This window comes from Plectropomus leopardus, chromosome 20, assembly GCF_008729295.1.
Source record: "Plectropomus leopardus isolate mb chromosome 20, YSFRI_Pleo_2.0, whole genome shotgun sequence".
NCBI lineage: Eukaryota > Metazoa > Chordata > Actinopteri > Perciformes > Serranidae > Plectropomus > Plectropomus leopardus.
This window is the reverse complement of record NC_056482.1, coordinates 26,413,385-26,439,931: the sequence shown is the minus strand read 5'-3', so window position 1 is coordinate 26,439,931 and position 26,547 is coordinate 26,413,385. Positions and strand designations below refer to the sequence as shown.

The 26,547-nt window shown below is 38.4% G+C and overlaps 1 protein-coding gene across 1 annotated transcript; it reads left to right on the top strand.

Moving 5' to 3' along the window:
- Nucleotides 1-559: 559 nt before the first annotated feature.
- zfyve16 (zinc finger, FYVE domain containing 16) lies at nucleotides 560-26,547 on the top strand. Its single transcript, XM_042508691.1, has 18 exons — nucleotides 560-830; nucleotides 4,780-4,887; nucleotides 6,228-8,185; nucleotides 9,507-9,603; nucleotides 16,296-16,472; nucleotides 16,567-16,703; nucleotides 17,483-17,699; nucleotides 18,417-18,539; nucleotides 18,673-18,828; nucleotides 19,450-19,674; nucleotides 20,399-20,481; nucleotides 21,154-21,258; nucleotides 21,805-21,955; nucleotides 22,686-22,766; nucleotides 22,846-23,008; nucleotides 24,014-24,119; nucleotides 24,236-24,412; nucleotides 25,317-26,547. Exons 2-18 carry the CDS (start codon nucleotides 4,818-4,820, stop codon nucleotides 25,473-25,475), a joined length of 4,185 nt encoding a protein of 1,394 aa, XP_042364625.1. The 5' UTR covers nucleotides 560-830; nucleotides 4,780-4,817; the 3' UTR covers nucleotides 25,476-26,547.

Genomic DNA, 26,547 nt, shown 5'->3' with positions numbered 1-26,547 from the left:
AGTGTCTGTTTTTGTTGTGATGCCACTATGTTGTTAATCAAAAAATGTTTTATTTTTAATGTACTACATGCTCAATACTGCTAACCACTGAGTTATAATGATATTTATTAAGGTCTGATATTGTATATAATATATTTATATAATTAAATATATAAACAAATCTATGTTGCTGCTAATTACGGAATTAGCCCAGGTCATGATATTAAATAAATGTACTTACTTATAGTTTATTAAATATATATAAAGTCGGTTATATATATATACTAAAAATATATTGGCAAAATGAGAAAAACATGTCATTTTAAAGGTAAAAGTTCTGAAAATTAATGAACATTTGATATTTATATGATTCAAAAATTAATGGAAGTAGAAAATAATATTAATGCATTATTTATTTATTTGTGAATTAATTCAAAAAAAAAAAAATCATTGTTGCTGCTAATCATCGAAATACACCAGGGTGTAATCATTACAAAAATCTTCTTGGCACGTAGTATAATTTAGCACATGTTCCACGGTAATTTTAAGTAAAAGACGGTTATTAATGTGCAGTATAATCGTGAATAATGTCGGTTTCGTGAGCGGTGAAATTGCAGCCCGTCCTCCCGGATCCTGCTGTGACCTCCCGACAGTCTGTGCAAGATGGCCGCCTGAGTGCAGAATTTACACCTCCCAATAAAACTAATCCAACAGCTAGCTCCTCGCTCAACTTTAACCGCCCTCAACCGACAATGAGACGACGATACTGGCGACGTTTGCTCCTTCTTTAAACCGGAATATGAGCCTAACCGCCGGGGCCGCCGCCGCAGAGATGGAATAAACCAGCGCCGGTGAGAAAATTCAAAAACAAAACCAGGTTAAAGCTAGTTAGCCGCATTAGCCGGCTAATCATAACTAACATGCTAACTTTAGCTTCACCTGTTTTTGTGGCTCCAGGTGACAAACAACACGTTGTTTATTGTTTGTCGGCGTCAAAAAGGCAAATGCAGGTAGCGACAGGCGGCTGTGTGAGTTACAGGCTGCGTGTTTGTTGTGGTGAAATGTTGAAATGTTTGTTGCTAATGATACCTGCTAACGTCAGCGGTGTCTTATGTGTCCTCAGGTGCTGTTTGTTAGTTAGCCTGTTTGCTAATCCTGGCACACAGATTTCCACTTTGTGTCGAAAAATACGACAAACGAGGTGATTTTATTTGTGGTTTGTGTAAAGTTGTAGAGTTGACGTTGAGTCAAACGCTTTTTAAATGACAGAAAATGGCTTTAATTGTATTATAAGTAAAGCTGTAGCTCCACATCGTTGCTATCGGTGTTACAAACAAATCTGCGACCCGTCAAATCTGTGACCTGATCTGAATATCTCAGCCAGGTTAGCAGTACTGGAAGAGGTTTTCAGATCAGTTACTGAAGTTAAAGTACAAGTACCTCACTCTGCAAAATGCTCCACCACAAGTAAAAGTCATGCTGTCATAAACCTGCTCAAGTAAAGGTATGCAACTGTCAGTAAAGTGTACTTTGGAGAGTACATGGTACTATGGTTAGTCTAATTTAAAAATAAATAAGTAAAATGAGCGAAGTAACCTAAGCTGACAGACAAATGAAATGCAGTAAAAAAAAGTGCAGTATTTGCCACTGAGATCTCGTGGAGTAGAAGTTGAAAGTAGCAGAAATTGGACTGATTAAGTAAAATACAAGTACTTGAAGTTTGTACACAATTCTTAAGTAAATGTATTTAGTTAAATTCCACCTCTGCAGGTTACAGGATGTTGATAGCAGGTTTTTAAACACTCGAAAGTTAGAGTATTTAGGCAGAGTGTATATATGTTTATTTATTTATTTATGTATAATATGTGCATCTATGTATATGTATGTATAAAAGAGAAAACAGAATTTAAATGATTTGGTCTGATCTGATCTGGTTTTTGATGTATTTGATTTTACAGAAAGAGACAGATGACAGTTCCTTATACAATGCCCACCTACCTCTACCAACTCAAGCCTACCCTTCACTACTGCCGTCTACCCCATGGTTCGAGTAACCAAGAAAATAATATTAATAGTAATAAAAGAATAATAAATTTAACATCCGTTTACAAGAGACAAAATAAAGACATTTAAAAAGGAAATCAAAAAAACCAAAAGTGAAAATTAAGGAAAAAAAAAACAGTTTTCAAGATTTACATGATTTAATTTGACATTTTGATCAAAAGTCGTAAAGTATTTTAAAGTCAGACGACTCAAGTCCAAGTGATATCCATGTTGAGTTGCAAGTCTTCTTTGAATGTTTACAGGTGTGGTCTAAAATACTCAAATTTGTGATTCGAGTCTGACTTGAGTCCACACCTCTGACAGTCACTGGTTACTCGGCAGATTATGATTGAAGCTGTGATATTAAAACGCTGTTTACTGGTATGTGTAAATGCATGCTGTAATTATAATGTAGAGGGGAATATACTTTTATACTTATATACTTTTTCATGGTTACTTCTATTGAGTTCAGGATTTTAAACAGTCAGAGTCAAACCAAATGACTGATCCTAATAACAGGGAACTCCAAAATCATGGAAGCGCATATTTTGCCGTGATGATTAACTGTAAAATGTTTTTAGCAAGACTGACTTCCTCGTTCCCATCTATATTTAGCATTTAGCAGCGTGACAGAGCAGTGCAAAGAGCGTTACTGAAGGAGGAGGTAAGAATAAAGGTGTTTCGGATATATATTTAAAAGTTCTTTTTCAAAGGAGCAGCTGGTTATTTTTGGAGAAGAAGGTGACTCCTTTTATCAAGCAGCTGATTTATTTTTTTAAGAATATATTTGATGTTTGCCTTCAGCTTAGACCCTTTGAAATGTGAGAAAATTGTTTTGATTTCCTTCAGAAAAACGGGCAGAAGGCAATGAGCAACTTAATGAGACATGGCCAAAGGATCAAAAAGAAATTAGCAAAAAGTTAAAAAGAAAATGACCTGAAAATAAGCAAATAAAAAAAAAAGGAAAATAAGAAAAAATGAAAAAAGTGCTGAAAACTGCAAAAACAATACTTATGTGTATTTTTTTTCTGTGACATAAATTCAAATATGTAATAATAAAAATTATAACATATAGTTTTCTGGACATTGTTCTCTATTTTTTGATTTTCTAAACCTTTTTTTTTTTACTAATTTATTCCCATCTGTGGGCATTTCTTACCCATTTTTTCTAAAGAAATCTAATCAAACAATTTTCGGAGGGCTAATTGTAATTTCTTTGAACCGTGAGAGATATACTTCTCCTAAAATTTGACCCAGTTTCATTCCCAATATAGTAATATTAACCCACTTTTGATATTCGGTTTCCACCAAATTAAAAATGAGGGATATTTTGGATTAGCATTAAAATATTTTTTGAAGGTGTTAAAATGTATTTGATCCATGGGGGGACCGCTGTGTTTATCACTGACTGTGTGATTTTTATGCTGAACTTTGTGAAACTGAAGCTTTTTGTGGATCTGCGCTTTAACATACGTGTAGTGCCATAGGTGTTTTTGTGTTTTCAGCACTGTGTGACAGTGCATCAGGGAGATAACCTGCTGTGCCACAAAAGCACCGGATCATTACACATTTCCCTCTCACTGTGAGTCACTCGTGCAGGAATGATTCCCTTATGTTGCACACAAGTTCATATGAGGACATTTGAGGCTATTGTTTTCCTTTAATTAGGCGATGAAAACACAGCAATTAATATTTCCCTCAGGCAGAAGCTCAGTCCTCAGTGGTGCTGCGGAAAGACCTAAAAACAGTCAGACAGACAGTCAGTACGTTTACATGATGTTAGAAAAATTATTGTCTTAGTCCGACTAAAACTGGACTTTAAAATACATGTTAACATGTTAGTCTGTAATATAGCATGGAAAGATGTGAACAAACCAAGTATAATATATATATATATATATATATATATATATATATATATATATATATATGTATATGTAAAGCATTTATCAACATGTGTTGCTTTGGAAAAACTAACAAATATTGCAAAATAAAAGCTGTCAGTTTTTTAAAAATATAAATATATATTTTTCCTGTGCGTGTCTTTTGCGATTTTATTTGTAAAGCACTTTGTAACATTGGTTTTTAATAAGTGCTATATAAATAAACTTATTATTATTATGGACTTTTTGAAATAAAATCTTATATTATTATTATTTTTACCTTTTATATATATATATCACACTTTATACTGCATATACTAAAGCAGCTAGTGCAACCACTTGTATAGTTTATATTTTTATTTTGTGCTTTTTCTTTTTTACATCTTTTAATTTTGTACTTCTTTTATTTATTTCTTTTAGTTAATATACGTATATATTTGACACTTGATACTGTATGTACCAAAGCAGCCAGTGCAATACTTGTATAGTTTATATTTTTGTGCTTTTATTTATTTTATGCCTCTTTTATCATTTATTTCTTTAACTTTATCTATGTATCTGTATTGCTGCCGTCCCTGTGCTGATGCAACAACTGAAGTGCCCCGCTGGGGATCAATAAAGGTTTATCTTGTCTTTTACAATACCATAATGAAGATTAAAAGTTGTCTTTTTGGGGCCACATAAATGTCTCCAGCTGTTTCTGTATCATATTCACATTATCACTGACTGTTTATCTGAATTTTGTTGTGCAGAATTATCTTCCTGCATGAATCAGCTGTTGTTATGAAGACATGTAGTATGTTTAGCATGTAAACAAAACTGCGAAAATATGTTGTTTTTCTGGTATTATAACAAGTTTTCTGTTCTCCTTTAGGAATAGGAGGGGTTACGGGCCCTTTGTGTTAGCCCAGCATGGACAGCTTCTTTAAGGCAGCTGTTTGTGATCTGGACAAACTGCTTGATGATTTCGAGCTCAATACCGGTAAGATACAGTCTATGATTATTCTCATTTTTTAAAACTAATCTGCCCTTTCTTTTCTTCAATGTAAAAGAAACATTTGGCTCTGCTAAATTTTCCAAAAAGAGAAAAAATGTTCATAATTTCAAAATTATGACCTTTTTAAATTCTTGGCTTTTTTCCTTCAGACCATCCAAAAATAAAATATATTAAAATTTACAAAAAATAGAGAAAAGAGAAAAGCATGAAATCCTCACTTTTAAGAAGCTGGAAATGGTTAATTTTGGACATCTTTGCTTTAAAGAAATCACCAAAATAATCATTATCAAAAAAGTTTATTTTATTTACTTATTTTTGTTTTGTGATTAAACTATTTATTGGCCAATTATTTTACTGCAAAATACTGTCAGACTCATCTTTATTGGCCAAGTATGTGTGCACATGCAAGAGATTTGAGTCGCTCTCAGAGCTGAAATACACAGAAATAGACTTTGGCAAAAAATAGGGCTGCAATTTAAGATTATTTTTATTGTCAATAAAAATGTGACAATTATTTTTTTTGATTAATAGATTACCTGTTTGGTCTATAAAATGACACCTTCAAAAGTCTTGTTATGTCATAAACCCAAATATATTCAGTTTATTGCCACAGAGGAGTTAAGAAACCAGAAAATATTCGCTGTTCAGAAAAAAAAAAAGATTAATCGAATAAGTAATTCATGTAATAGTTTTTTACTACAACTATTACATGAATTACTTATTCGATTAATCTTTTTTTTTTTTCTGAACAGCGAATATTTTCTGGTTTCTTAACTCCTTAACTCTTAAGACGGACAGTTTTTCCGTAGAAGAAAAGTTGGAAAGGTTCATTTTAGTTTTCCTACTTAACCCTTTAAAAAAGTACAAGAAAATTACCCCAAAATTGTCAAAAAAGGAGAAAAAGGAAAACACAAAAGACATACAAACAAGAAAATCACCTGAAAAAAGTGGTAAAAAGTAATAATAATTTTGTCACAGGTTTTAAAAATAGAACATTAATATTTATGTAATGTAATTAATATAATTTTAAATATATTTTACTGGAAATTTGTCCCTAGCTTTTTAAAAATAATGTTCTCAATCAACAATTTTTTTTGCAATTTGCGGGATATTTCTAGGCAAGTTGCTCATTTTCTTTTTTCCCCATGATTTTAACAGATTTCAAAGTAATTTGCTTGTGGTTCAAAAACTTAAAAACTTGTGAAATGTGTCTGAACGCAGCACAAGAAATGTGATGTTAATCCAGATTTCAAAGGGTTAATAAAGGTTATATAGTTTAATATCTGAATTATCTTGTAACAAACTCTTTTTTATTATTATTACAGAGGAACTCGACTGCAAATCTGTTTTCCTGAAGCCGTCTGTGTACCCTTTTTCTTCACTGGGTTTGTCCTCCGAGGCGTCCCCCGTCCCTCCAAACCTCCCCGACCTCAACTCTCTGCATTATGGCTCTGCCACCAACTGTCCTGACCGCTCCGGCAGTCAGAGCCGCAGCCCCGATGACAGAGAGGTCAAAGGTCAGCCTCTCACCGCCGTGGACCTGCTCTCCTCCGTGGACCGCCGGCCCGCTCAAAGCTCCGCCCCTCCCTGCCCCGACAGAGCTTTGAAGCCGGTGTGCGATCTCGTCAACGACACGAGCTCGGCCATCCTGGTCAGGGCCAACAGCCACGATGCTTTCAGCGAGCTGGACGCGGTGGAGAAGCAAATGGAGGAGGAGGAGGAGGCGCTGCTTGTGGACTTTGACAGCCCTGTCGTCACCGTCGGGGAGCAAGGACGGCCGAGCCAAAGCGGCACCGACGAGCAGGCGGCTGCGGGGAAAGACGAGCTGCTGGGTTCAGATTGTAACGCGCAGAGCGGCGGATACTCGGCCTCGCTCAGCCTGCTGGACGTCATTCTTCCTGCTGCAGTGGAGAGGAGCTGCGAGTCCGCAGATGATTCGTTGTCGTCAAGGACCAACGAGTCCGCTGACAAGGAGGAGACGGGCTGTGAGGAGGCGGTAAACCAAGAGGTGGAGAACTCTTTAGACCACTGTGAACCAGAGGTCGCTCTGCCTGTTGACGTGGATAAAGAGGACGAGCCACAAGAAGCCTCGGATAAAAGCGAGGCCGAGTCTCCGGTCGGTCTTAAGTCGGAGGCGTCAGACAGCGAGCCGGTGGGTTTGTCCTGCCTGCCCATAGCTGTGTCCATGTGTGGCGCTCTGGTGAACTCAAAGACAGCAGACGAGGATTCGGGGCAAGCTTCAGAGCAGTCCGACGAGGCGGACGTCTCTGAGAGCACGGAGGCAGACTCCCTGTCAGCACTAGAAGCCAGAGAGGACCGTTCAGAGGAACCTGTGGACTCGTCAGCGTCCGAGCAGGCTGCAGAGGGCAGGGCGTCGCCAGAGGGCCAGCATCTCGCCCTCGAACCTGCTGCCGTCGTCCCTCCTGCAGACCTCGCCCCCTGCGAACCCTCAGAACCCAGCCCGGTTGATCCTCCAGAGTTTGGCTTCGAGTACCTGCCTGAGAGCGACCAGGCTGAGCTGCTGGTCACAGACGAGGAGTTGGACGCGTTCCTGCAGGCGCACGCAGAAGCAGAGCAAGGTGGCGGCGTCTCGTACTGCAGCAGCGCTAAACCCGAGAGTCTCTCGGAGGAGGGCAGGCTGGCGGAGGGGGAGCTGAGGAGCTGTGGCAGACAGGAGGATCTGGAGGGTCTGGCTTCTCCGGAGAGTGACAGGACAATGTGTGTGTCCGTAGAGGGAAGTTTTAACCCCGGTGCTCCCTCACAAGACTCTCCTAACCGAGAGGAGCCCGAGCTCTCCTCTGGGGGAAACCACTCTGAAACCAGCAACACGTTCCAGTCCCAGCACAGCAGTAGCCCCGATCAGCAGCCCTCCTATGGAGGAGCGAGACCTAAACAGCTACACTGCCAAACTGCGAGATCTCCACCAGCAGGGGAGGAAGGAGAGGAGCAGGCTCAGACTCTCAGCGCTGCAGAGGAGGAGGAGAGTTCACCCTCGAGTCTTACAGAGGAGCATTCCAACATCAGGGATCTGAGCCCGATGTACGCTACTCAGGAGCCTCAGGAGCACAGCGTGGGGTTCGATGAACTGTCAGAGCCCCCGCCGTACCCCGGGGAGTCGCCCACAGATGGCGCCAGGCCGGCGAACTGGAAGAAAGAGGGAGCGGAGGAGCTGGGGAGCAAACAGCCTGCCTGGGTGCCGGACTCTGAAGCTCCCAACTGCATGAACTGCTACCAGAGGTTCACTTTCACCAAGAGGCGGCACCACTGTCGAGCCTGCGGGAAGGTACGTCAGTAAAAAGATTCAATGAAAACTCCTAATGCTTTGTCCAGCTGTAAATGATTGTTTTTTTCAGGGCCGATACCGATCATTAGTAGTTAAAGAGAACGATAACCGATATTTGGAACCAGTATGCATTTACAATAAAAATGAAAATATGTCTGAAATTTCGAATATGAAATATAACACTCCAACACAAACCTGTGTTTAAATGCTTAATTTAATTGTTTAATCAAAACTAAAACATCATATACAGCAAGTTCCCTGCAACTTAAAAAAAAACGTTAAGTAAAAATGTAAATAAAATAATATCCCCCTGAAGTTTCACAAAGTAAAAGTTCCTCCCATGCTGACACTTTCTGTGCATGTATTGCAGACTGCCTTCACTGGTGTCGTTTGTGTGTAAAAACCTCACTTTTTCATCAATAATTTTATCTGCAATCATTAAAATAAAATTGGTCAGGCCGATAATCTGTCGACCCTTACTGTAAATACAGCAGGGTTTCTCATCAGTACGATGAGTACCCAAAGATATTTAGTTTATAATCACAAAAGACAAAGATGATCACCAAATTTTTACATCTGAGATGCTGAAACCAGTTTATTTTTGGCATTTTGATTTAAGAGATTGCTTTAACGAGTTAATGATAATCAGAATTGTGGCTAATTAAGTTTTTGGTGATTGATTTTGAAAAGTGCATTTTGTGTGCAGAGCGATGGGAGTGTGTGTGATATTAAAGCAGAACCTAAAGTCATTATATTAGCAGCAGAAGCACAGTTAGTCTCTGTGTTTACAGGGAACTCTGTAGATGTTTCAGACATCATTGAAATCTTCTGGGTTAAGCTAAGTTAACCAAATATTTCCACTAACTTGTCAAATCCGTTGCAGTTCTGTTTTGCGATAATTGGTTCCTGTGAATGCTATAATTTGAGTTTTTGTTTTCCACAGTGATAATGTGTGAAGTGAAAGTTCTTATTAAGTGCGCGTGTTTCGGAAATAGTTGAATAAAACGGATTACCAACACTAAATATAGCACGGTGGATGCACGGACGCAGAGAGCATGAGTCAGCAGGTCTTTTTTTTTAGCTCCTCGATAGATCTCCGCTGAGCCGCGTGTCCTAAAGATGGAGCTAAGTCCTTTAAAGGCCAGTGATTAAAACAGCATTAGAGAGGACTGTTTGTTATTGTTCTCAGCACGATGACTGCTGCTGCTTAAGGAGGCCAGTCGGACGTGTTTATTTACAAGCTGAAGTTTTGCATCTTTTTTCTTATGTATGCAAGTTTCTCTGTGGCGTATGCGTTTGGTCACTCTCTCCTTTTTGGCAGGTTTACTGCGCGGTGTGCTGCAACAGGAAGTGTAAGCTGAAGTACCTGGAGAAGGAGGCTCGTGTGTGTGTCGTCTGCTTTGATACCATCCACAGAGGTAAGGCCCCTGGATGTGTCTCATCACCTCCATATAATGTTAAAAAGACATGCGAGCAAAGGTTAGTGTGCAAACATGTTTTCAGTGTTCCTTTATTGAAGCATTTTTACCACTTTAATTTTAATTTCAAGAAAAAATAGATTTATTCTTTCCATCTGATTAGTTGTGAATTATTGACAAACCTCTAAAATGGGATAAAGCTGTTGTGTATTCCTAAATAATTTATGTGTGTTCCTGCTGGAGGGATGTATAGCATTAAAAAGGAGACTGTGTTTTTTTGAAGCTCCCTATGAAAAAGGTTTTTTTTTCAAAGACTATATTTAGTATAAGAAAAAACACTACATTTGTTCTGATTGGTCTAAATTTGCTGTTTTTTTCTCAAAATATAATGAAATGTATTAAAAACAATTGTCCCATGTAGCCAAACAATACATTTAGTATAATAGGAAAATGGCTGTGTATCCAAAATGTTTGAAAGATTATGAACATTTCTTTTGATCTGTGCCTGGGCAAGTCTAGACATTAAACATTTCAGTATTTTTTATGCTAAAAAACCTATAATTGCACAAAACACAAGTTAGTTTTCTCCCTTGTAGACAGAGAGCAGGTCCCGCCTTTTTCTTTTCAGAGGATTAACTGCGTAAATACAGCTAATGAATGAAGGTGTTGAAGTGGAAGATCAGTTGTAAATTCGAGCTGGGGCTTGGGGATATGGAGAAAAATAAATATAATAATATTAATAAATGCACCACAAAAAAAAAGCTCTAGGCTTTTTTTTTTGGTGCATTCATTGAATGACAGCGATTTGTACTTCCAGCTGTTGTCATTCTGGAGGATGATCAATGACTCTGTTTAGCTCTGCATCCCAAATATCGAACAAAAGTCCATGTTGACTAGACCTTCAGGTGTGTTTGGGTTCAGTGTCTCAGGGTGCTTGATTTTCTGAAAGTCCTCCGTTAACACTTGGTTATGATGGGATGTTTTTTATCGCGTCTTTCTCACGTCTTTCTCTGTTGAGTTTTTCACTTTAAGAAAAAAGTGCTTGCGATAAACTCTGGATATTTCAACAAATGCTCGCAGTGTAACACAGCAGAAAGCAATTCTGCAGCAAATGTCCTGAAACAGCCTCTGAAGCTCCCGTCCAGTGTAATGCTTTCAATAGGCAGCCACGATTGTTGACTTCTCAGAGCACTGGAGCTGAAGTTTGAGATTTTATTATATGTTGTGTGGTACTGAAATCCACTCAGTGTGTCACAAGTTGTATTTAAAGGTATACTCGGTAGGAATTGTGGGTTAGTATTTGTAAACAGCCCGGCCGGTGAAAGTAAAAAACAGATTCGCTCTTGTTTTGGAACAAGCTTGGTCTGCTTGGCTTTTTTTTTTGTTTTTAAATTTGCATTTTTTCTGCATGCTTTTTCCACTAGGTGCACAATCACAATAATGTTGCTACAAATCACTGACATTTCCAAGATTGTAAAAAAAAATAAAAAAAAAAAAAAAAAAACTTCTTGGCATAAATATAATTTTTAAATCTAAAAAGATAGTGGCATCATGAAAAAAAACCTGGAATATAAAAGGTTAAAATTCTTAATATTAATGAATATTTGATATTTATGATTAAGACCGATGTTGGTTTAAAAAAAATTTAATGAAAGTAGAAAATAATATTAATGTATAATATTTTTTTAAAGCTTGATTTTGAAAAGCGCATGTTGTACGCAAAGCGATATGAGTGAGTGTGATAGTAAAGCAAGCCCTAAAGGGTTAATGCAAACTTATTTGACATAAAAAAAGATTATCAGGTGACAATATTTCCATGTTTTGTTTACAGCTCGCTTCGCTGACCCCAACTGATAAAAAAAATCGAGATATAAAAAAAAAAATAAAAAAAAATAAAAAAAAGAAAAAAAATTCAAAAAATATCTCTAATATGTGCCGGTTCATGACCTGCCTCTGTGTGTGAGTAAATTTATCAACTGTGTGAAACCAACATGCAAAATTTACTTTCTCTGTGCATGGTTAAATGCTTAATGAATGTTCAAATTTTATCAGCTGCTCAGTTTATTTATTAATTTTTTTGGGCTAGTGAGTGAAGCAAATGTACCTGCCATCTGCATATTTTGACAGTGTTTAGCTCCTGGGTGGTGCAGATTTTGTGCCCCGGGTAAAACTGGTTTGAGTGTTTTCGTACTCTCACAGGAACAGACTAAACCTACGAGTCATCTTTATATAGAACGAATTCACAAGTTGTCATTAAAACTTAATAACATCACAGTAACAGTTTCATTATGCAGCTGATGAATATTTAAGGCACGAAACACTAAAAATGTCCCGTACAGAGGCTCAGGGGCTTCTTTTTATGTCTGTCTGAATAACTATTAACAGACATACAGAATTTTGTTTTTTTTACAAACATAGTGTCAAAAATCATTTAAAATCTGATTGTTGTTTTGATGCTTAAAGGCCGGTTTCACAGAGGCATGGTTAAAGACTGCAGCATGGACATGGAGAGAGACGGGGAGGGGAGAGGGGGGAGGAAGATGGATGGAGAGGGGAGGAGAGTTATAGCAGGACACTGGCATTTGTCCTTGATTGTGTGTGCGCTTCAGGACCCGCCTAACGCAGCAGACATGTGATGCTCGCGCACGGCGTCTAAATTAAGAAGAAAGAGGTGATCCACTTTTTGTGGCTGCTGGTGGATGCTCGAGCGGTGTGACGCCATCCCTCTCTGCTCTCCGTCATCTCTCTCTCTCGCTCCCTCCTCCTTTCGCTCTCCGTCTCTCATAACAGTGTGGCGAGCTGCATGTGAAGCGCACCGCACACACACACCCCAGCCTAAAGCTAACGGGGCTGTTACAGAGCTGTTACGGTGAACAGCAGACTCCCGGAGATGAGCGAGGTGATGGGAGTGTCTAAAGTCAGGCTGAGGAATATACTGGCAGTGGTTTGGACTGGTTGAGTTTTAGCGGAGGGGATGATGAGGATGAGGTAAGCTGAATCTTAAAAAGTGGACTGTTGTTTTTTTGTTTCTGTGTTTTGTTGTTGTTTTTATAAAGTGTGCACAGGAATATTTGACCCTGTTTACACTTAACGTGTGTTTCGGTGATCCGAGCGAGAGCGCACGTCACTGTTCACACCTGTTTCTGTCATGCTGCTGCAGCTGAACACTTGAGATTTCACTGCTGCCTACGTCACTTCGAAGGGAAAAGGCTCTCTAGTCACATTAGCGGTGATGTGGGTACAGCTGGAGATATCCGGGACGTTTTCTCTTTGTCAAAATCGACATAAAATAGACCGGTTGTAGAGTAGGGAAGTGTCAGATGTGAAATTGAGGTCGACTGATTACTGTCCTGGCCAATTATTGGGTCGATATTTGGCATTTTGCAGATTATCTGTATTGATGTTTTCTTTTTAATAATCGCAGATAAAATTAGTTAATTAAAAAGTGCAAAGAAAGTATCAACATGGGAGGAACTTTTTAAATTTAAATTTTAACCTTATAAAAACTGTTGCTTGAAACTTGCAGTATATACTATTGAAAGTTTCATTTTTTGATTAAACATTTGTTGAAGGCATTTAAACAAAGTTTTGTGTTGGAGTTTGTTAGTTTTCATTTTTTTTTTCATACACATTGGCTCCAGCTATCAGTTATCGATCTTATTATTTGCTAACAATCTGTATCGATATCAGCCCTGAAAAATATCGGTTGACCCCTATTTAAAAAAACAATCTGAGCGAAAGCAGATATGGATGTTTTTTGTTATTTATCCTGTTTTTTGTGTTATTTATTTCCCCTTTTTTGCCGGGGAAACAAAGAAATCTTCATAGTGAATTATAATGCATTAATAAAGATTATAATGACTACACACATATATTATGTTGAATGTTTCAGTTTTGATTCACCATTTGCTAAAGAAATTTAAACAAAATTTTGTGTTGGAGTTCATTATATTCCAAATTCTAACTTTTGACAGATTTTCATTTTTATTTTTAATGCATATCGGCTCCAAATATCAGTTGTCAGTCCCATTAAGTACTAAATTAAATATTAGCCTTATTGCTAATATAGCCTACATTAATTTATTTCCACGTATTCCTGTCATATTTTAACAATAAATAATAATTCAATTCAATTAAATAAGTCAATTAAAATCAGTTAAATATACTGAATAAATAAAAACAAGATCAGTAAAAGCAACAGGCAGTCTTTGTTGTAAACTTCTTTTTTAATGACGTACAGTTAGCTTCACCTCCCCTTTGTTGTTGTTGTTGTTGTTGTTGTTGTTGTTGTTGTTGTTGTTGTTGTTGTTGTTGTTGTTGCTGCTGTTGCTGTTTACGGTTCCAATGATGAAGTTGTTTCTGATGGTTAGAGCCGATAATATGACAGGATATGTATGATAAACTTTATTTCTGATGGCCCCTGTTTGTTTTGATTTGATGAATTCAGAGTTTTTGTGAAGTTTGCTGATGAGCTCAACTAGAGATTATTGGTTATTTTTAATTATTTTTTAAGTATCAGTCATTAGGAGCAGTGCTGGTCTGAATGAAAACGACAAACCAAACAAAAGACAAAAAGTCGATGTCGAGCCCGCCCAATCATTATCATCTTTACCTTTATTTTTTAAAATTTGTCCGCTGTTCCTAATTATTTATTTTCTTGCTGTATGTGTCGTTGTTGTTAGTGGTTGTGACGGACTCCTACTGTTGTTGTTGCTGCTGATGTTGTGTTTTATTTACCGTGTCCCCTTTTGTTTACGAAAATATACAAATATTAAAGAAAAAACAATGGCCCTGAAAAACCAACATCGGTCGACCCGACTTTGTAGTACCAACACAATCTTCTTGGTACCCTAAAAAAAGTCAGAATTCATAACTCAGCCCTGTTCACAGATGGATTTCCTTTTTGTACTTGAATTAATTTGCCCGAAGTCCTGAATGAGTATTTTTGTGCGTTGTCATCCTTTCCTTGCAGAACAAGGTGAAACAGCTCGAAGTGATGCTGTGACTGGCTTTTTTTCCATTAACAAGAGTCTGAGCTGCTGTAATGTCTCTGCTGTGTGTGTCCTCCCAATGTGGTCTGCGCTTTTGTAAACCACGCTGTACTCGTTGTCAGTACACAGCGGATCAATAGAGATCTATGATGCTTAATCAATATAATGTGTCCGAGTGCTGCGTCAGCACTTTGTGAGAGCGTGCAACCGGAAAGGCGTTTTAGAGAGCCTCTCAGTCACAGCCTGGGAGCTTTCTGGGAAGCAACGACTCATGTCTGCTCTGTTAGCAATAACCTTCATTCATCTGCTCTCTATAATGTGCAGAGCTGTCATTCATATGTGTCTGATTTTTGATAAAACACACTCAAAACAAGCTTTTCAAAGTGCTTTATTTTGAAAACAATGAAACAAAGCTGCAGAAAACGTGCTGCAGTGTTGTGTTGCACATACGCAGCTCCCGAGCACAAATTAGTCATAACAGAAATCACAAATCACAGTCACTGCCTTGTGGTCATTTATTTATTTTTATTTTTTTTTGTCCAGCGTGTGTCCTCTGAGGGAGCACAGTCATACCCATCATGCTCCACTTCTGCTTCTGAGTGATCTGATCTGATATCTGATCACTTGGCACCAAACGTATAATAATCTCTATCAGCTGTTTCAGGCACAGCTCAGTTGCTGTTATCAGAATCACTCAGGATCAAAGAAAGAGGATAAAAAATAGATTTAATGACAAACTCACAGTTTGTCATTAAAAATTGCTCTAACTCAATTAGCATTGAACATAAATGACAGCTGAGGTTTATGGGAATGTCATTGGTGTTTTAGGCATTTTACTTTGACATAAACCAAAGTAGAGCTGGGGGATAATGGAAAAAAATTCAAATATTGTAATATTTTATTTGGTTAATAAAATAATAGTAATAATAATAATATTTTGAATTGACATTTTGAATTGTCTGCCACATATCTTTAGTGCTGCTGCTGTTGAGGTCTCCTCTGAGCCTCCTTGATGCCAGCTCTCATTTGTGCTCTGGGGGATGTATGCCTCCTTGTCCTCTGACTGAAAGGCAGCTTTTTTTGCTCTGAGAAGAGCCTTCACCTCCCCGTTCATCCAGGCTTTGTGGTTGGGGAATGATCTCACCGTCTTTGTGATCACCACGTCATCAGCACATCTGCTGATATATGGCGGCACAGAAGACGGTATTCTTCAAGATTGAAGTTGTTATCTTGAGTCGGAGCATCTTTGAGCATTTGCCAACCTGTGCACTCAAAACAGTCCTGTAGAGCTGCTGTGGCTTCATCTGTCCACACTTTAACAGTTTTAACTGTTGGTTTGTCTGCAGAAGGAGCAGAGAGATGTGATCTGACGGGCCAAAGTGAGGGCGTGGGGAGGGCTTTGTAGCTGTCAGGAATATTTGGTCCAGGATGTTTCTTCCTCTGGTGGGGATCTAGACCTACCCAAAGTAATTTAGGTTAGACAGATTTGAGGCCTGTTTGATTAAAATCAGCAGCTGCTATGAAGATCCCGTCCGGTTGCTTGGTGATGCTGCTGCTGATGGCGTCCTACAGTTCCTGCAGTGCACTTTTTGAATTTGCATCCGTGGGAGTGTATACAATAGTCGAGATATTTCAGTTCATCCTTAGACTCAAACTTGAAACTAAAATTAACACACCTCTCTGACGTGTTTCTCCTTGTAGCCCAGGCCCTGGAGCGGATGATGAGTCCTTCGGGTCCCAGTCCAAACCCCAACGTCCCATCTGAGTACTGCAGCACCATCCCCCCTCTGCAGCAGGCTCGAGCCGCCGGCACTCTCAACTCTCCTCCGCCGACCGTCATGGTGCCTGTGTCCGTTCTCAAACACCCAAACAACGACAGTATGATTACTCCTAAATACTGCACATGCTCCGTATGTTTCGCTGTTGTTTTCCTGAACTGTGCCCTTGAAGAGACGTCTGTGTGTGTTATCAGGTTGTCCTCGTGAACAGAAGCGCGTGTGGTTCGCTGATGGCATCCTGCCCAACGGAGAGGTGGCAGACACGACCAAGCTGTCTGTGACGAGCCGCCGGAGCTCCCAGGAGTTCAACGCCGTCTCTCCAGACCAGACGGTAAGACGCTGAAAACATCGTTCACACAAGTGGAGCCTCAGGGACACACCAGAGCAGGGACACTCCACTGCTTTGCTTAGGGGACACTTTTACAAAATGCAGCAGACCCATACATGTTTGAGGTTTTTAGGATGTTTCTCAGATTTAAGGATGTTTCAAGGATTTTAGTAAGTTTCTGGGATTTGAGGACATTTCTTAGGTTTTAGGACATATTGAGATTTTAAGACATTTCCAGGATTTGAGGACATTTCTCAGATTTTACGACATTTCCTTTATTTTATGACATTTCTAGGGTTTAAGGACATTTCTAAGATTTTAGGACATTTCTAGAATTCAAGGATGTTTCTCTGATGTAAGGACATTTCAAGGACTTTAGGACGTTTCTCAGATTTGAGGACATTTCTATGATTTTAGGACATTATTGTCTTAGCTAGGACCTCTATCGGGGGGTGTGGGGGATTCTCCACTGGCACTTTTTTTGATGAACAATCTCTATTTTTATGCTGTTTACACACTCTGGCACCTTATGGATACTAAAAGTACGAAATCAATTCCCAGTGTGAATCACTTCATTTTTAATGTCAATTAGAAAATGGTTGGGGGGCCTCGTGGCACCCTGTCAGGAGCCAGATTTGGCCCACAGACCTTAAGTTGAGTATCACTGCACTAGACTCTTTAACTAGGTTGTTGCTATCACTGTTTCCTGAACTGATAATGAACGTAGCAGTAAAAATAACTGGAGTTTAAAGCTCCCGCAGTGACTGACTCTCTTCTTTCAGCCTGGCTCGGCAGGGTCAGAGGTCGGAGTCGGTGGCTCCTCTGCTCCCGAAGCCTCTGGGGCTGTGGAGGTGGTTCGACCTCCGCTGTCCGGACCCTGGGACTACGCCCTGCTCTCTGGGATCGGAACTTCGGTGAGGAGGGTTCCCAGTCTGCTGCCGGACAACGAGGACGAGCTTCCCCCTCTGCTCATCACCACTGGAGAGGACGAAGCAGGAGGTGTGTTTTTATTTCTTTCTAAATGCACCTCCTGGTGTAAATGTCTAAATAAGAGCCAGAGTCATTTTTACGTAAAAGTCATCTTGCAGTCTAACGTACGTCCGACCTGTAACATTCATACAACTTTCAACAACACGGCACAAATCTGAATTAAATGCAGTCAGAATAACTATAAGGTTGCTGCAACACGGATAAAGTTCCCAAAAATTAATATAGAGGTTATTTTCGTCACATTTTTCTTGCATTGATCATCACCTATGTGCGAGCATCTGGCCCAGCAGCAACAAAAAAAGACCTTTTGAAGGTATTCTTCTCACTTCCTGGTAAACAATAAAAAAACGTTTTTGACAAATAGGTAAATAATGATCACATTGTCTTTGTCTTTTGGGCAATTTGTGTAAATAACATTTTAAATGAAAATAAAGACATTTTTAGGAAAAGTTGTATGACCTATAAAAGTGAAAACAGTCAAATTGACCGTCATGGCCATTCTAGTATTAAATCTGTCTCTGATGCAGCCTTTGAGGGAACAGAAAACACTTACACTGTGTTTCATGTCATTACTTTTCAACTCACCACTTTTTCTCAGCAGTCACATCTGAAAAAAAGTCACATGCGTATGACAGAAGACTGACAAAAAGCTTAAACAGAGAGAATTGATGGATTCAGTCTGTTTTTTGGCATCTTTAAACGTGATCTGCTGTGCCTCTTTTTCAGATGTTTTGGTCGAGGAAAGTCCGGCTCCGTGTCAGATTCGGCACTTACTAGAGGAGGGAGGACCCCGACCGCTGACGTTTGTCCTGAACGCCAACCTGCTGATCAATGTCAAACTGGTCACATGTGAGTAGAAAAAATCTCAAATCTTCACATTTTTATTATTTTTAGTTTGTTTTTTCAACATCCATGAAGTGAAATCGCGGTTGTGTTTCCGTGTTCTCGATAGACTGAGTCTGTTTTTTGTTTCCTCTATCAGACTCCGGCCGGCAGTGCTGGTGTTTCGGCTCTAACGGGCTGCAGGCTCTGGGACAGAGAGAGCTGGTGTTTCTGTTGGAGTGTTTGCCGGAAGAAAAAACTCTTCCTAAAGACCTCTTCACGCTTTATCTCAACATTTACCAGGAAGCCCAGAGAGGTAGATACAACAAATGCATGCAGTTTGTCTGCCTTTGTTAAAAAAGACAACAAAAAACCATGACCACAGAGCCAATTAAGATCCAAGGACGAGGATCATAGAAGAAATTTTAATTACAAGTCAGTAAACTCGCATTGCATTAATGCAGATGTGTTTCTGTATATGGAATAAAATACAGCTCAAATATTGTTTAATTTAAAAGAAGTTATAAAGAAACAAAAACTGTCTGAGTAATAATGATGATGATAAAAATAATAATAATCATAATTGATTTTATTTATAATGCACTCTACATTTGAAACAAATCCCAGAGTGCTACAAGATAAAAGCATTAGCATAAGAAACTTAAAAAAACAAAAATAAAAGCGTATTTAAAAGTCATAAATACGAGCATAAAAGCAAGTAATGCTTAGATGACTGTAAATAATAATCAGAATAATCATTATTGTTCCTCACTGGTGAAAAACAGACGTTTTTCTTCTTCCTGCTCCTGTTTGTTTATGGATTGTGTCGAAGTATTACGAGAAAATGCGTATCATGTTTTTTTTATAATGTTTTGGACACTGAAATGAGCAAATAAACCAGATGTGAGCGTGAATATATGATGATCTCGTGTTACAGGGAAGTTCTTGGAGGAGCTGGATAACGTGACGTTCACGAGCAGTTTTCTGGGCAGTAAGGACCACGCCGGGATGCTCTTCTTCTCTCCCACCTGTCAGCCTCTAGACGGCCTCACTCTGCCTCCGCAGCCCTTCCTGTTCGGGCTGCTCGTCCAGAAGCTGGAGGTGCCGTGGGCCAAAGTCTTCCCGCTCAGGCTGCTGCTGCGGCTCGGATCTGAGTACAGCGGTGTGTGTGGCTTTTCTACTTTACTGTCATTTTACTGGTGTTATTTGATATTTAGCTCACAGCTTAAAGACAACAATCTGGAAATATTTAAATAATCAGTCATTTTTATTTCATCTTTTTTCAAGCAAAAATGCTCAAGATTCCTTACTGCTTTTCGTCATCTTATGTGATATTTTACTGAATATTTTAGGTTTCGGAGAGTCACGCAACATGTTTTTGCCATGCTTTTTTCCCCATGTAAACAAACTTAATGCCAAAAAGACACAGGACAACAAAACAAAACATACCAAACAATTATAATAGAATGAACTTCAAATAAAAAAAAACAACAAAAGAAAATAAATAAATGAATAAACAAATAAATAATTAAAATAAATTGATTATTATAAAAATAAATTCATTTATTAAACACAATAATAATAATAATAGCAATAATATGATAAAAAATAATGCTTTAAGTAACTGTGTTTGTGAAAAAATGCGATCTCACAGTCACAGTTTCATTTTGTAGACCAAATTAATAGTCATTTGCAGTTTTAAGTTTGTTTTTTAATCCAAAATTTTTTAGTGAAATATTAAATATTTTCATTTTATTCCTTCCATAACTTTAGCATTATTATCTCACAGAGATAATTAGATTTTTTAAGTAAAGATTATTAATTGTGGTGTAATAATGTTATGCTTTTATATACTATAACAAACTAAATATATTTCTCTTTTACAGTGTATCCCACGACATTGATAAGTGTCCGTTTTCGGGACTCTGTGTATCGAGAGACGGGACACACCATTATGAATTTACTGGCTGTAAGTACTAAAACTCAACCAGATACAGATGTCTTTATTGTTGATAGTTTTACGAAGTATTTTCAGAAATAAAACTGCGTACTTTCTTCATTAATCCCACTAAAACCAGTTTTTTTTTTAACTTCATTTAATTAAGTTTCTGAGGAGCTTCTGTCTGCTGTTAATTAGTCTCTGCATCTCCCAAACGGCACTAAAGTGTTGCAGTTGAACCTAGTTTAAAGAAAATAAATTTACACTGTCATCACTGTTTAAGTGCACACAGTGGGGTATTTTTGGGGTATTTTTAAATATCCACAGCCAAGTAAAAAGAACATAATTTCTCTGCAGCTACAACAGCTTTGAGACAGACCTCGTTAGGACGGTTAATAAGACGAGTGAAACACGTCCAGTCTGCATTTTGAAGTCATTAATCACACGATTCTTCTAAAGAGATAAAAAATGTCGGCTTCTGGCAACGTCGCCAGCTGGCTCCGCTGCTGCAGCACCTAACAGGGAGAGAGTTTCTGTGGTTTTGGATGAAAGTAGTTTTTTATGTTTGTGCCTCAAGGGTCAGTTGTTTTCTTTTTTCATCTTATTGTTCTTATTGTTTTAATTTGGGCTGCCCACCAAAATAATTAGCAGATGGACATTGTTAGCCTTTGTGGTTTTTTGTTTTTGTTTTTTTATCCACAGGACCTGAGGAACTACCAGTACAGTCTGTCAGTGGTGGAGGGCCTGAGGATCCACATGGAGATGGGCCACAGCTACATCGACATCCCCAAAAGCAGCTTCAATGAGGTAATCAATAAATAATTATAATGATAACATAAATTATCATTGTCATTATTATTATTATGAGGAGAAGAAGGAGTTATATTAATTCAAAAACATGCGATAGAATAGAAAAAACACTTTTACTGCACATTAAGTACTTTAACCGAAGTCGACACATGGCTCTGCAGTGCTGCGACATTTTATATCAATTTATTTATTTATCATTACATCAATGTGCAATATGGTTTAGGTGCAATAGCTCTTCATATCACTGTATCACTGCAATATTTCTATTCCAACCACAGCATTCGACTATGCAAATACTCAAATGTGCAATATCCCCCATGTTCTTATACCTTTTAAATACTTAAAGATTTACATACTGTGTCAGTTTGCTCTTACTGTATATCTATTTCTGTTTTATTTTCTTACATACTGGCTTGGGTGCTTATTTCTATTGCTGTAATTCTCTGCCGGCATCAGAGCGACTGTAATGAGCCGCAGTTTCCCTCCAGGGATCAATAAAGTATTTCTGATCCAGATTCTGAATGTGTTTTCTGTGTTTCACAGATGCAGAAGGTTGTGAATGCATCCAACGAGCACGTCATCAGTATCGGAGCGAGGTTCAGCTCGGAGGCCGACTCTCACCTGGTGTGTTTCCAGAACGAGGAGGGAAACTATCAGACGCAGGCCAACAGCAAGCCTGGGAAGACACGCACAGGTGAGAGTCAAAATCTGACAAATAATAAAAAAAAAAGGACATAAACGAGCAAAATAACATCACAAACATTCAAATTATCTTCTGGTTATTGTGTTGAAACCTGAGCAAATTGGCTCGATTTCTTTGAAAAACACGGGAGGAAGACAATGAACAATGAAATAAGAAATTAATCGAAATGATAGAAAGTAAGATAAATTGGTTAAAAGTACAAGAGGATTTCCCGAAAATTTGTAAAAATAAATGAATAAATAAATAAAAATAATTAAACAGGAAAATTTAGACATATTTCCCTTGCTTTTTTAAAATAATTTTCTAAATCTACTAATTTCTTGCAATTTGTGGATAATTTCTTACCAAATTGCTCTTTGCTTTTTTCCCCATGTTTTAATTTTTTTTTCTTTTTTTTTTATGCAATATTTTATTACATTTTTAGATTAGACAGAAAATACTGAACATGCACATGACAGCAATATCACATATACCATAAGGGATGAAATAGTAATAATAATAATAATTAATAATAATAATAATAATAATAATAATAATAATAATTTTTTTAAAAATTACTAAAAAAAAAAAAAAAAAAAACACAAAAATGTTTTTAGAAGAAACTGCACCAATTCGCTCGGGTTCAAAGGCTTAAATACTTGTTAAAGGTGTCTGAAAGCAGCATAAAAAGGTGATGTCGCTCCAGGTTTCAAAGGGTTAACCCTCTGGTGTTTTGTTCCAGTGACTGGCGCCAGTTTCGTGGTGTTCAATGGAGCCCTGAAAGCTTCCTCAGGCTTCATTGCAAAGTCCAGCATTGTTGAAGGTAAAGTTTTGGATTTGTTGACTCGTATTTTACAGGACTTGACAGTTTTTGGACACTAACTGTAATTTGTCTCCTTTAGATGGTTTGATGGTGCAAATCCCTCCGGAGACGATGGAGTCTCTGCGCGCCGCCCTGAGGGAGCAGACGGACTTCCACATACCGTGCGGCAGGAACGATGGAGGGGAGCTCCGAGAAAACGTCACTGTCCGCTGGGTCGACTGGAGTTCACCTGTCAACACGGGGTAACGGCACACATTCACGCAACTGTGTACACACTCTTGTGCAATCTGTGCTACTATCACACCACACACACACACACACACTCTCTCTGATCCTGCCGGCTGTGCGTGGAGTAACTCTCTGTGCTGCTCGGTTTCTACGAGTAAAATCAGATGTTTGTGCTCTGATCACTTTGTTTTCTTGAGTTTTCAGCACCTGCAGAGTTGTGATGGTACTCAGGACTCACGGCTCGGTGCACGTTAAAAAAAACCCAAATGCATAAGTATATTTTCCTTTTATTCACCCTAAACTGAAAGTAGTGCAACTGTCAGGGACAGACACAATCTCTCGCTCAGGACTGAGGTAACATTTTGCACACTTACAACTAAATAAGCAACGTTTCAAACACTTATGTATCTTCTGAAGAGAAAACAGGGCACAACAGGCTGTAAAACTACTAAAACTTTTCTTACGATATGAAACTGAAATACCAAAATATATATAATTTAATAAAATAAATAATATGTACACTGTGTTTTAGGGTGTTTTTACACGTGCAAGTCCATAAAGGTTCCCAATTGTGATGCATTATATATGTATATATATATATATATATATATATATATATATATATATATATATATATATATATATATATATATATATATTATATAATATTATTATATATATATGAATTTATTTATTTTTGCAAATATTTGTTTATTTTCTGCAGTTGCAGTTCCAAATATTTCCATTCATATATTATGTGTGATATATCATCAAATATTATTTTATAAAGGAAAAATCAAAGTACAAAGATATATATCAAAAACAAAAGAAAAGAAGCAAAAAAACAACAAAACAAATCCAAACAAAACACAAAAAAACACTAACCATATGCGTGTGTGCTTGTGTTAATGTGTGTCAGAGCTGCAGTTCTGCAGATGCCACAAATATAATGTATGCAGGTAAGTGTGTTTTTGAATTGTTATTTTGTTCGTTCGTGACACCTCAATGCTCCTCTGCAGCAAAGCGAGCGGCGTTGACGGGAGGCCTCTGGATGGCGTCGCCAGCGTGAGGATGCAGCAGGACACGGAGTTTGAGTCGGACGGTCGCAGCATCAGATGCACCGAGGTGGATTCTCCTTTTGATTAACTCATTCTTTACATTAGTTTCACGCACTGAATAAAAGTTGTTGGCGTTTAGTCAGCAGACGGTCCAGGCGCGTGAATGTCTGAACGTCTCTGCAGGTGTTTTACCAGCTCAAGACTCCAGACTGCAGCCTGGCGTCGGTGCTGTCGTCCTGCAGCGTGTTTCAGAAGGAGATGGCTCTGGCCGCCTGCAGCGCTCTGGCTCCTCACCTCGCCGTCCTCACCTCCAGCGGCATCAACTCGCTCTCTCTCCGCATCTCCACACAGGCGGATATGGTGAGAATTAACGCTCGTCACTCTGTCTGCAAAGAGCCGGTAATTTATAGTGTGATTTTCAAGGGAAGTGAAGCTCATGAATTTGGGAAGTTTTATCTGATTCACTTGATTCTCTCACTGAACGGCCTTTACCTTTTTATATTTGTTTAGTTAATTACGTGATTAAGGCCTCTTGCTGTAAAATAGAGAAGACAAATGATTGTTTGTTTGGTGTCTGAAGGAAAGAAATCCAAAGAGAGGAATTAAGGTAAGGCGAGTTTATTTTGCAAGTTACATTTCAACAACAGACAGCACGGTAATGTAGTATTCTTTGCATAAGCAAGTGGACAACGCCATAAAAAAAAAAAGAAAAAGAAGAAGAAGCTGTCGGGATGTTTCATTGCTTTTTTCAGAATGATTTAATTGGTGCAATTTCCCAAAATACAGTTGTTTTATCACATTGATTCAACTTTATTTATTTATATTGATACCACATATAAACATGCAGTCCAGTGCAATTCGTATGGCTAATAATAATAATAATAATAATAATAATAATAATAATAATAATAATAATAATAATAATAATTAACAATACTTATGTCTTTGCAAGGCTAAAATTGAAAAGTCAATAAATAAAATAATATAAAATAAACACCAGGGATTAAAGTAATGTAAAAAAAACAATAATTACACTCAAAAACATATGTTCCAAATTAATTTTTTTATTTCATAACTGTAGTTATTTTATTTTTTTCAGAGCATTTTTTTTTAATTTTCTGGCCACGGTTATTCAATTTACAGCCTTAATTATTTGTTTCATATGCATATTTATTTATTTAATATCAAATCTACCTGTATTTCATATTAACACCGTACGCTGTTGAGAATATTTTGTGCTGAGCGTTTGTGTTTCTGCGCTCAGGTGGAGTACCAGGCCGGCTGCGGGGGCAGGCTCCTCCCTCAGCGCTACATGAACGAGCTGGACGGCGCCCTGATCCCCGTCATCCACGGAGGTAGCGCCAGTGTACCACAGACTGCCATGGACATGGAGTTCATCTTCTACATCACACACACCATCTAACACACGCACACACACGCAGGCACACTCGAGAAGTATTAAACCGAAGGTGGTTGAGCACAGAGAGCGACGCTGTTGATTTTGGCGGGACGTTAAAACAACAGCTTTTTTTTTTTTTTTGCACAGCTGGACAGTCGCAGAAGACACGCCGGCACAACATTCCCACTCCGAGGTCGGGGGATTTATTTCGGAGGGATGTAAACTGATTTTTTTTGTTAAGGAGGCGTCGTGCGTTTGTGTTTTTTTTCGTGCTCACCAAAGCTGCTTTAAATACAAGAAGCCAAACACTAAAAAAACAACAACAATATGACCAAAATACAACCAAAACCATTTTCTTCTTCTTCTTCTGCTCTGCCTTCCAGGCTCCCCGCTGGCCTCCGTCAGCTCGGAGCACCTCAGTGAATGTTTCCCACAGACACTCCGCCGAAATGTCTCTCATCTGGATGTATTTATTATATTTTAATACGGGCTTTTTGAATGAAATGATATTAAAGTAAGGGACATTACTGGCTGCAGTATTCAGTACTTCAGAGGGTGAGACGTGTCATCAGGTGCTGGCCCCGTTCCTAAAAACACGCATCTCCTCTCAAGGTATAATTCTTAACAAACGCTTGGTTATGAAGATGCTGCACAGAAACACGCTCGGCCTCATAAAAGTCCGAAATCGTTAAAACTTGAGCGCTTCTGGCAGGAGGCTCGCTGTGTGTCAGAAACAGGTTTCAGATGAGGCTCAAATGTGTCCGAAAGGTTGTTTTTGTCACTTTTTACGAGTGATAATCAGCCGTCTCGAGCTTCCTCTTCATTCACACATTATTTTGCTGAACATGAATGTGACCGGTGCGTCCTCCTCCTGGATGAAACTCCTTTCATTTTTTTTCTGCCGGTTTTTACTCATTTCTGTCACCATCGGCCTCTGCTGTATTTTCACCGTCTTTTTGCTCTTTGATCGAGCAGCTGTTTTCTTTCACCGCCGATCAGTATTTCTCAGCTCAGACTCCAAATAATTTTTGTTTACCATAAGCCTGTGAAACTTGAGCAAATTGGTTTGTTTTGGGGGGAAAATAAAACAAACAAA